The 12007-nt window shown below is 31.6% G+C and overlaps 1 protein-coding gene across 5 annotated transcripts; it reads left to right on the top strand.

Annotated features, from left to right (window-relative positions):
* Nucleotides 1-5905: 5905 nt before the first annotated feature.
* LOC140008289 (serine/threonine-protein kinase PCRK1-like) lies at nucleotides 5906-10995 on the top strand. Of its 5 annotated transcripts, XR_011815673.1 has the most exons (6): nucleotides 5909-6304; nucleotides 6935-7353; nucleotides 8609-8869; nucleotides 9113-9235; nucleotides 10004-10589; nucleotides 10738-10995. XR_011815673.1 is itself a non-coding variant. In XM_072052162.1 (5 exons), the coding sequence occupies exons 2-5, from the start codon at nucleotides 6973-6975 to the stop codon at nucleotides 10517-10519; spliced, it is 1281 nt and encodes a 426-aa protein (XP_071908263.1). In that variant the 5' UTR covers nucleotides 5909-6304; nucleotides 6905-6972; the 3' UTR covers nucleotides 10520-10995. The 5 variants fall into 5 exon arrangements, 4 of the variants coding, with proteins under 4 accessions (XP_071908265.1, XP_071908263.1, XP_071908262.1 ...); XM_072052162.1 differs by having other exon boundaries at nucleotides 6905-7353; nucleotides 10004-10995; XM_072052161.1 differs by having other exon boundaries at nucleotides 10004-10995.
* Nucleotides 10996-12007: the final 1012 nt, after the last annotated feature.

The raw sequence follows: 12007 nt of genomic DNA on the forward strand, positions 1-12007 counted from the left end.
AAAAATAACAAAATTTATAATTCCTAAGAAAAATGAGAAAAAAACATATATTTATAAACTAATTTCTAACTAATACAAAAAAAAAATCAAATAAGAAAAGAAATCAAATTAACCTTACTCAAATACATCACTCTAATCAAATTTTATTGATTATGATCTGGGTCCAATTACATTGATTACTCAAATACATCATCCTAATCAAATTATATTAATAAATATATTTTTTTTAAATTATTAATCCATTTATATTCGAATCCGGGTCCAATACGGGTCGGAATACTATATTCCGTATCCGACCCATTTTTTGTTTGGCAAAACAGTTCCAGATCCGGATCCGGGTAACGGAATTAAATCCCTACCCATACCCGGATAAATTTGACGGATCCAGTTTGGGTCCGGGTCTAGACCCGGACCGTTGACAGCCCTAAACTAGCAGTCGAATCCAAAACCTAGGCGGCGTTTAGTAAAAGGGTATTGGAATGAATGAATGGAATAAACTCCATAATTGGTGTTTGATTCACTGGTATGAAAATTGAAATTTTAAAATAATTTCTAAAAATTTGGCATCCTTCCATTCCTTAGTAAAGGGGTAGGTTTTGTTTAAAACTCAAGTGAGTTTAAAATCTTATAATTACATAATATTTAGTATAATTAATATTTATATATATTATATATTTATATTTATATTTACATTATATATTTATATTTATATTTATATTATAATATATACATATATATAATATATTATAATTATATATTTTTTTGTAATATTAGTATATTATATAAATATATATTATAATTATTTAGTTAAATATAATAATATTTATATAATTTATATAATAAATTTCTTAATATTATATAATAATATATTTATAATATATATGTATATTTATAAATGTATATAATATGTGCATATAATTATAATAAATACATGTATATAATATTAATAAATTATATAATTATAATTATATTTATTATTTTAAATATAATAATATATAATAATAACTATATCTAATTAATATGCATTATATTTATATAAAATATTAGTACAATTAATATTTATATATTATATAATTATATATTTATATATTTATATTTATATTATAAATATAATTATATAAATAATATTTAATTTAATTAGTTACAAAATTATAATAATGATATTATTATATTATATAATTATATTATATAATTATTTAGTTAAATATAATTGTACTTATATAATATATATTATAAATTTATTAATATTATATAATAATATATATGTATATTTATAAATGTATGTTATAGTGCATGTAATTATAATATATACATGTATGTAATATTAATAAGTTATAAAATTATTATTATTATTATTATTTAAATATAATAATAACTATATTTAATATGTAATATATACTATGTTTATATAATTAATATTTGTCTATATTATATACTTATAATTATATATTTATATTATAACATTTGTATATTTATATTTAATTATATATATAATATTTAATTTAATTAGTTACAAACTTATAATAATATTATTATTTGTTATATGTATTATATAATGTATATTAATTTATGTAATATAATTAATATTATCAATTATACTATTAATTATACATGTTTACTAATATAAATTATTAATCAGTTAGACTAAATTTACCAATACATTTATACTAATATATTTAATTAGTAAAAATTTCTTATATCCCATTTACAAAGAGCCAATCGCCATTATTTATGATATGGTTTATAATATATTTATTATATTTCATTCCGAAAGAGTCGACGAATCAAACATCAACTATAATAATGATACACATTCCAGGTACTTGAACAAAACAAATGTACTTGAATGAATGACCTCATTCCAAACACAGGATATCCGATTCCGATGTGTGAACCAAACGCCACCCTAATTTTAACCATAGAAACCAATTAGATAAGAAAAGAAAAAGAACGGAAAATTAACAAAAAACGATGGGTCGATAGGAGATGAGTGAAAACCAAAAAATTTGTTCTAACTTAATAATAAGAATATTAAAAACAATTTTTTATAAACTTTGGCTATGGATATCAGATGTATACATTCATACATACATATATTAGTGGCATATTGTTATTTTATTTTTATTTCAACATATATGTGAATTATCCAAGCCCATGGGTTATAACTATATCAGGGATGCTTGTTTCGATAATGTTAGGATGCATGTGATAAAATCAAAGTTTGAAAATTTAAAATTAAATCCATTAAATTATTGAATTGTTAAATATTAAATTTGATAAGTTTGAGTGCATATCACGCTAAGTGATAAGTGAATAGTTTATCACTTATTTTTAAGCAAAGTTTGTCTAAAAAATTCATCGCCATTTGATTAATTAAGATATTGTAGTGTTGATTATCAAACATGTCTAAACATATTAAGATATAAACTTATTAAATTTAAATGTTGAATTGAGTTATTAAACAAGAGACTACAAAACTTTTCCTTGTATTTCATTAGGATATGACTCAAAAAGATAACTATTGAATTTTTGCAAGGAAAATGATCCCCTCCCCCTTTATTGTACATATGTCAAGAAGAGATTATTAGAGAATGAAGTAACATGTTTCTTCAGGCAAAATTTTCAGTGCAATCTGGCATTGATGTCGTCCAAATTTCAGCACATTTTCAAAAAAAAAAAAAATTTTTTTGAACTGCACGCCTTCAATTATTGGGTTGATTAAATCGAAACTTGTCTACACTTGATGATTGTACTAAAATACGAATGCCCAATTTAATCCAATGACCACGGTGAGTGGATTATCTATATCTATATCTATCTATTGCATAAGGGATTTTTAGCAGAGACCTTTTCAATGACTTCCAAACTTCTCATTATTTTTTCTAGATTTTTGTATTTATTTTAATACATAAAAAGTAGTGGGTTATAACCAACCTTATCACCAATCAAATTTAAAATTTAAAACGTTTCTACTGTCTACTTCATAAACCGTTTATAGTTTGTTATTTATATTTTAAATTTTTTTTACTCCTTAATTAAAGACAAATGCTCATTCGTATGCTATTTTAATACAATGTTATATTTTTATAATTAAGAAATATTTGTCATCACACTAACCCTATAACCATCCTTACAAATGAGCTTTGCAAATTACAATCACGTTTCAAAAAAATCACAAATGTGCAACTAAATGTAAAGTTGATGGGGTAAAGTGCAGTTAAATGTAGAGTTAAGGGGTTTACTATATTTAATCCTAAAAAAAAAAAATCTCAAGAACATAACAAGTAGTGGGTTATAGATTTTTGTATTTATTTTAATACATAAAAGTAGTGGGTTATAATCAACCCTGTCACCGGTCAAATTTAAAATTTAAAACTTTCTCATAATCTATTTCATAAATCGTTTATAGTTTGTTAGTTATATTTTAAATCTTTTTTACTCCTTAATTAAAGACAATTGCTCATTCACATGCTATTTTAATACAATTTTAACTCGCAAACATACAACATGATCAAGAAACAGCAGAACCAATTAGGACTAGATTTTGACCCAAAAAAATTAGGTCTAGATGGCACTGGCACGTTGCCATAACTTGCGATGCCAATTAGGACTATTTAGTTTTTTTTTTTTTTTACAAGGAGTTATGACACTATAAAGCTTATTTAGACAAATTTTGCCTCATTGGTGATTTGAGTATCAAGTTATTGAATATACACAAATCTTATAATATCAGTCTGCTACAAAAAATAATATTTTACTAGCATGTCGTATTTGCGTACGAAATTTTAGAGGTAAAACAAATGTTTTTACTTATACTCTATATAATTTGAATAGTTTTTTAACGAATATAACTATACGATGCAGGACCATCACTTTGTACAATTGGAGCATACAAATTGTATATTAATCATAATTTAGATTTTGCTCGATACCTGCGCAGTTGATGAGTTCCATCAGTAACACTACATCAAACTTTTAATGTTGTTTCATACTCTTATCAACATGTATTTCAAAAAATTGTAGGCTTGAAAATGATACATGTGCTCGAAAGTTAGTTACGTGGTTGAGATCAAGCAATCTTACAACATCACAAGCATTGTTGGTAGCAAATTCAAAGAGAATATTGATATCCGAATATATAATCATGCATACGGTAAATTTACTCTATTTAATTTAATTACTATACAAATGTTTTAAATTTATAATTATAACCTATACCTTTTTTCATTCTTACTAGGTTAAATATTTTCGAGTACTTGCTTACATTCAAAGTATTAACATAGAAAACATGTTCTATGAGTTATGTAAAAATTGTGAATAACTATGTGAAGGTTGTTTTTTAAAAACTGTGTATGCATTGTAATGACATAGTAGACACTGTTGTTAGGTAATTAATTTCATGTACCTTTAATTTCAACAAATTTTTTCTATATTGTATATAACATTTAATTTGTCAAACAGGTACAATGTTAACATACAAATCAAAGATTCCAATGAAAACATGCATCTTAATCTATAGGACAGACATGCACGATTCATATTTAATTGTAATGTTTCTTATCTCGGAGAATTACAAAGGAAGATAGAATTTCTTGATATATATTTATTTTTTATAATGCTATTTATAAACTATGTATAAAAAATACACTAACTTTGAATTTCGCACGTACTTAATTCTCAGGACAATGATGATAGGTTGTTCAACAAATGAATCAATCCATGCAAAAATCGTGCATTTTCATTTGTAGTACGCATTCCACAAAATTCAATAGAATTAATTAAATAATCAATTTTGGATTTCGTATTAAAAGTTGATTGGTGTGAAGAGTGTTCGCACCTTCATGCAAGATTATCAAATCGAATACATAATATTTGTAAGTATTTTATTTTAACAATATTTAATTATATTCATTTTTATTCATATATCATTCATTTTCTAATATAACTTTCTATTATTTTTTCAGAATCTATCTTCCGAAAAAGATAATTTTTGAATAATATACACATTCTATCATATTTCAAACTATTGTTAGACAGATATTATATTTTAATTGTATTGGTATAATTTTTTAACCTTTTTTAATTCATCCTTTTATTTTTATTTTTTTAATACACTGTGCGTAATACGGATATTCACACTAGTTAGACAGTGCTCTACTAGTGGCGAGTGGTAACTGCTAAAGTTTTGACTGGTAAAGTGGACTTTCAAATCCTCTTCCGTGGCTGTACTTCGATTTCCTTTCCCTTGAGTCTTGACACTCACAAAAAAAAAATAATATGAAAAGATATTAGTGCTAATTATCAGTACAAGAACGATAAAAAATATTCGTTTGGATTGATCATGTTTTTAAAAATATAAAATTTTCAAATATAATTTACAAGTAAATTTTTTAAAAATACTTTAAAAAACAGTTAATCCAAACAGTAAAGAGCAGTTATGTCATTAAACTGACTACATACCCGGCCCGGGGAAATCTCCCACCAACTAGTTTCATAATTTCATGCATGGCAGTGGGGAGGCCCTTCTTGTTATTAGACATTGCTGGTGGAATTGGACTTTGCATCGTGAAATGGACGAGGAACCAATACGAAAAACGGGCGTAAGCTTGGAGAGTACGACCAGGGATGGCGATTAATCTTAAAAAGCATGCCACTATGAAATTACCCAGAAATAGCAGTGGAAAGGTAAAATCTTTGGTCTAAAACCTTTAAATAAAATTCTGCAAATTCATTTCAGAGAAGATTCTACCTTGGAGAACCATTGACCCCACGTCCTAACTTCTACCAACTCGTTTGCGTAAAGACCTTTTCTCTCCTCCAATCCATTGTTTGTCTTGACTTCGACGTTGGATTGTCCCCACAATAATAATACTACTTATTTTAAGTATTTCAAAAAAGAAGGCCTTTACACTTCACACCTTACCTTGGACTCGCTTTAATGCCGCGGCTTCCCCATCATCTTCATTCTTGTATTTGATCCAACTAAGTACACTGATAATTTCATACACGTTTGTCTATCCTCTAAGAATTTAAGAATTCTTTTTTTTTTTTGGGGCTGCGAAAACAGGTATAATTGGTCTTGTAATTTTGTGTGGGGTTCTTCAGATTCCTTTGTTTGGAAAGCAGACTTTGGGCTATTGCCGTGTGAAGACCACTCTTCCAGTCATCCAAAGGGACCAAGACTCGTACGTCCTTCCCTTGTTCAGGCCGTCTATTGGAGTTCTGGGTTTTTTTTTCCTCTATACTTTCAGAGATTGGGTATTTTCACCATACTTCTCATCCACTCAGATTGCATAGTCTAAAGGTGAGTTTTGTCGGATTTTTCAGTGCCTACCGAAAGTGGAATCCTTTTTTCTTATCTTTGTTTTTTTTTTGCTGCAAATTGCTCCCGTCCTGCAAACATAATAGGTTCCTGCTGGAGTTTTTTAATTTTTTGCGCAATAGAGATATGAAAAGATAGTTTTTCCTTTTTTTTTTCCTGCAAAGATGGCCACGAATTCCTTGCTTTCTCTCATCTGGGCTGTGATGAACATCAACCCGTTGACTACTTATAGTTGGGAGTTTTACTATGCTTCTCATAGGCGTGGTAACCGGTTAATTTGGGATATGTGGACAAGTATGTTGATTATTCTGGATCTTTCTGAGGTATTGGTTTCACTTCAATATACTTGAAAATATAGCAGTATTTTGGGTTGTTATAAAGTATATGCTTTTGGTAGGTTTCTTTGTTGGTAACGCAGTCTTATTAAAGTTTCCATCTTGAATATGGAATGTCTCTCTTAAATTCCTTTGTTTGCAAATTTTATCCACTACGATTAGTTGTTTTGCAATTACGGAAACGCGATGTTTGACCTAATTTGGACAGGATTAGTTCCACCTCATTGACTGATATTTTCTTGATTAGTTGCATGGTATTGATGTTCTGCTCCTACAGTTGGATTTGCACGGAGGAATTGCAGGGTATTGAAGGCTATGAAGTGTTTCCAGTTTTATTTGGGAGAAAGGAAGGATGATCCTAAGACCACAAAGTCAACATTGGTCCCATCCTCCTGTTCTGCTTTCGCTGATCGTGATGTCAGGCAATCAGGATCTGAACTTAATTCTCAGAATATGTCAGATGCTAGTACAGAGTCCAGGGGAAGGAACCAATTTCCCAGCTTGTCTGAAAGGCCTAACAATCTCCAAGTGTTCACTGTTGCTGAGCTGAAAGCAGCGACAAAGAATTTTAGCCGCTCCACTAAGCTTGGAGAGGGTGGTTTTGGTTGTGTATATAGAGGTGTGATCAAGAGTTCGGATGATCCTCTTAAAAGAGTTGATGTAGCTGTAAAGCAACTTGGTAGCAGGGGAATGCAGGCAAGACTTCTCGTCAATATCTCTTATCCTAGATTATTAACCTTTTACATGTATGACTTTTATCTTATTGATAATTTTAACTCTTAATTTAACGCAACTAGCATTCGGCAACTTAATGTGTTTCGTGATATTCTTTGGGGTAGTTCTTCTTTAGTCAAGTATAATTGAATATGTAGTCTAATTGTCATGGAGTGCTAGCTTTGGTGGGACCAGTGTCCTGCATACAAAGGGCAAGTATTGTTTAATGGGTGGTATGAGTATGGCAACTAATAGTTGTAAACTAGAGAATGGAACTCGCTTAAGAGCTTTAAAATGGAGCCTTTGGTATTGAAATATACAGAAACACTTCAATGTTGTTTTCTATTTCAGTTTGTGAAAATAAGGTACTGAATTTGTTTAAAAAGGGAATTCAGTCGAGTATTTCTGGTAGGTTCCCCTTCGGTGGTTTGCAACATGCATGTTAACAAGGAGGCAAGGTAGTCCTGATTTCTATTGTAACACTTAAGTTCATTGGCTCCTGTTATAACTCGTTGCAGGTTCACGTGATTTTCACTCTCTTATTTGTGTTCATCCCACTGATATAACATATGCAGCTAACTTAACTGCGAGAATAATTGACTGACTTTGTCTTTTAGAGGTCATCAAACCTAATCTCCTCATAGAAGTTATGCCTTCCTTGTCATGCTCTACAAGTTTTCCAAGCAAGGTAAACTAGGTTTTATATCTTGGTTTTTTCTGCATAAGACTGTAGGATATAAGCAGCTGCTGTATTGACAGACCAGAAAATGACCATTAATTACAGAAATTTTGGATTCCTAGATTGTACTCCATTTGCTCCAGTACTTGTTTTCTAACACAAGTTAGCTTTGATTGCTGCTATCATTAACACCTGGCGGGTGTTGTACAACTGATATTCAAGGTTTTATTGATATGAAGAAAGGAGTGGAAATTGGAAAAGGAGACATGTGAAACTGGAATGATCATCATCATATTGAAGACTGCATTGCTGCTGCAAATTCTCAATACATAGCATTGCAAAACTGGCATATGTCATAGAATTAGTAGTCCTGCATCTTTGGTAGTTTAAATGGTCTTAAAAATAAATTAATTCTCGCTATTTATAGATAAAAGTCTTAGATTACTATTCGCGTTGCTGCTTCAGTTATGTCAAGGTATCAACTGCACATTGTGAGCAGTTAACTAATCCTTTGTTTCTTATGTTTGTATTTGACATGATATTCTTTTTCTTAAATAGGGTCACAAGGAGTGGATTACAGAGGTTAATGTTCTGGGGGTTGTTGAACATCCAAATCTTGTCAGACTTATTGGCTACTGTGCAGAGGATGATGAGAGAGGAATCCAGCGGCTTCTTATTTATGAATTTATGCCAAATGGAAGTGTGGAAGACCATTTGTCAGTTAAGTCAGAAGCACCGCTCTCCTGGGCTATGAGATTAAAGATTGCCCAAGATGCTGCTCGTGGTTTAGCATACTTACATGAGGAAATGGAATTTCAGGTGATTTTGCTTTCCTTCCTAACATTCCCCCGATTTGATGATAGTTTGGTGCATCTTTCTCTTCTTTTAATTCATTCAGAGCAAAATTAGGCCATTTATTTATTCTTTCTTTTGTTATTAGAATTAGACCATTGAATGCTCCATGTGTCAAGTGTCTCTATTTTTGTGCTAATATTGTGGCTTTCAAGGCAAATTTAAGAGAACTTTTTTGCATAGTCTTATTGACCCATTTCAATATTGTAGATTATTTTCAGAGATTTCAAAGCTTCGAATATTCTCTTAGACGAGGATTGGAATGCTAAGTTGTCAGATTTTGGATTGGCTAGATTGGGTCCTTCAGAAGGATTAACTCATGTCTCAACAGCGGTATGTGCTCATAAAATGTTTGCTGCGATCCCCCTTATAGATGTTAAGTGCTAACACGGTCCTCATTGTGCATGAATTATTGCATCCTTCGTGTAAAATGACATCTTTATTTTTGTTCAGCTCATCATGTGATTGAATATGAGTAACTTTTGCATGACCTCCACTGTTGAAGATAAAAGAAAACTGACTTGTAATGGTAATTGTTGATCTATGATATTGGAGTAGCTTGGCCCCACCTCAACATGTTGTGTCTTATTTCAAATGGTAGCAGCTGACGCATTCAAATAAATCAAAACTGGTAACAGAGTTGGATGCGTCTAACTTTTAAAGATTCAAGCTATTTAACTTTGCGCATTTGCTCAGAAAAAATGTTTTTGTATATTCTTACTGAACTATCCACAAATCCAGGTGATGAAGTTGTTCATGAAGAATGGAACTCTGCGCTTTAATCTTAGAGTAGCTTCACTAGCACATCATAACAATCCTAGTTTCAGCTCTTTAAAAGAAACATATGTGTTTGGATTGCACATTATTTACATCTTATTTACACACACTGATTTGCTTGTATTATCAACACATTTTTAACCACCTTTTTATATCATATATATTTCATAAAAAAAGTGCTACAGTATTTTTTCAAACATATGTGTGTTTTTAATATATATATATCTATATATTTTGCAAATGTCTTAAGAGCATTGAAGTTTATGAAAGGTAATTATGGGGCCATTCTTACTTAGTTACTTGAAACAAACGTGCATTTATCAGGTTGTTGGAACAATGGGATATGCAGCTCCAGAATACATTCAAACTGGTCGTCTAACATCTAAGAGTGATGTATGGAGTTATGGGGTCTTTTTATATGAACTCATCACAGGACGACGGCCATTGGATCGCAATCGACCCAGAAATGAACAAAAGCTCTTAGAATGGGTAAAGCCATACTTATCAGATGCTAAAAAGTTTCAACAGATTTTAGACCCAAGGCTTGAAAGGAAACACTTAATCAAGTCAGCTCACAAACTGTCTCTTGTCGCCAATCGGTGCTTGGCCAGACATGCAAAAACACGCCCAAAAATGAGTGAAGTGGTGGCAATGGTAAACCAAGTGGTGGCGGCATCGGTGGAAATAGGCAGTCCTCGCCCCCCTTTGAAGGCTGTGGGGCAAAAAGAAACTGAAGAGGGAGCTGGGAAGAAGAACAAAAGGAGGATCATGGACGCAAGGGTTGTAGAGGGCGGTTGGTTAGTTCGGATCTGGTCATCAAAGCATGTGAAAACATACTGATTGCTATGGGGCCCCCCCGGAGTATGAGAGGATTTGTAGGGGGTCTTCTTTTTGGGTACATATATAGCAGGTTAGTGTGTTTCCATAGACTGATGAAGCTATGGTATTTCTTGAGTCCATTCTATTATACCTTTAAACCTGAAAGAGGCTATCAATTTTTCGTTTACCTCTGGTGACATCTAACTACATCAAATGCAAGCGAAATATGCGAATTGCAGGAACTTCTAGGGATGGGAAGAGATGCTTGGGTGCTGAATTTGATAGAAAGGATTTAGATGGTGTCTGTAATGTTCGACGTGTAAAAAAAATGTGAAAGTGTCAGATTGGTAACCATATGATTTGTTGTTTAAGGGTTCTTGGAGATGCCCAAAGGTCCATCGGTTCTTTAATGCGTCTCTATGTATAGAAAAACATGGTGGAACGTTTTTTTTATGCTTTCATTCGTAAAATTGATAATGTCGCTGTTGCACCCTCCATGTTACGATGGAATGTACTCCAATAACGGGAATATCTTAAAAGTTCTCTGAAAGATAAATCTGGATTGGGGTTTTGGGCACTTCACTCCCATGGTTCAAAGCTGCAGTCGTGGTTCGGACGGTTCCACATTGGTCTCGGCATTGTCAGTTAGAAACGCAAATTTTTGAAACATTTAATAGTTTAAAAATTGTAAAAAAAATGATCAACAAAAATAATACAAATTTAGCAAAAATAATGAAAATTTGAGTTGACTCGAGATAATTTGAGACAGGGTGGTCATTTTTATGCATCTCGGAGACATTTCGATCGAGTTTTTAACGATTTATTATTTCGAAATCGTTTCGTTTCGATATCAAACAGAAAGTCTCGTTTCGACATCGGAATGGAATTCGATGATGATTCGGCCGAGTCTTTGAACCATGTTCACTGCAAAAAAGGGTCGCTCGGTGACCATCTGTTTCCAGTGATGAGGATGAGGATCATAGTAAAGTTCCGTGAAAGATTGGAATCATCCCCAGGAATACGCTATACGCAGGGAGCTAAATGCTTGCCCCAAAAAATGGCCTCATTTATTCTTTGATTCTCGATGCCTACCAATTATTACCACCGCCCCAAAAAAAAAAAAAAAAAAGAGGAAAAAAAGGGACTTGAGCTGCACAAGTTGCGTGCGTGTTAAAATGACAGTTAACGCTCGGACGCATTTTGGTCTGGGCTGCCGTCCGTGTTCCATGAATTATTAATAAGACTGACTTGGGAACCTGAGACGGCTTGGCAGGGGTTTGATGTCTTGAAATGCGCTTGCCAGCTCATTACTTGTAATTAAACAACGTCAAGGATTATAAAAATATTAATTATTTCGGCTGGCTTGCCTTTTTGCTTACTGATGATGTCAGTTTGCACTCAGTCAGTCAAGTGTCCCCATTTGAGAAACAAGAAAACTTTCATATATTATTATTTATTATTTCGGGTGTGCATGCTGTGCTGCAGGGGCTGTTACGTATATTGGCTTCA

Source organism: Coffea arabica, chromosome 6c (assembly GCF_036785885.1).
Source record: "Coffea arabica cultivar ET-39 chromosome 6c, Coffea Arabica ET-39 HiFi, whole genome shotgun sequence".
Taxonomy (NCBI): Eukaryota; Viridiplantae; Streptophyta; class Magnoliopsida; order Gentianales; family Rubiaceae; genus Coffea; species Coffea arabica.

Bases quoted from the DNA above. Each gene is read 5' to 3' on its own strand.
- LOC140008289 (XM_072052162.1), top strand. From the start codon at position 6,973: ATGAAGTGTTTCCAGTTTTATTTGGGAGAAAGGAAGGATGATCCTAAG. The intron at 8,870-9,112 runs GTGATTTTGCTT...TCAATATTGTAG, and splicing joins ATGAGGAAATGGAATTTCAG to ATTATTTTCAGAGATTTCAA. The intron at 9,236-10,003 runs GTATGTGCTCAT...TGCATTTATCAG, and splicing joins TAACTCATGTCTCAACAGCG to GTTGTTGGAACAATGGGATA.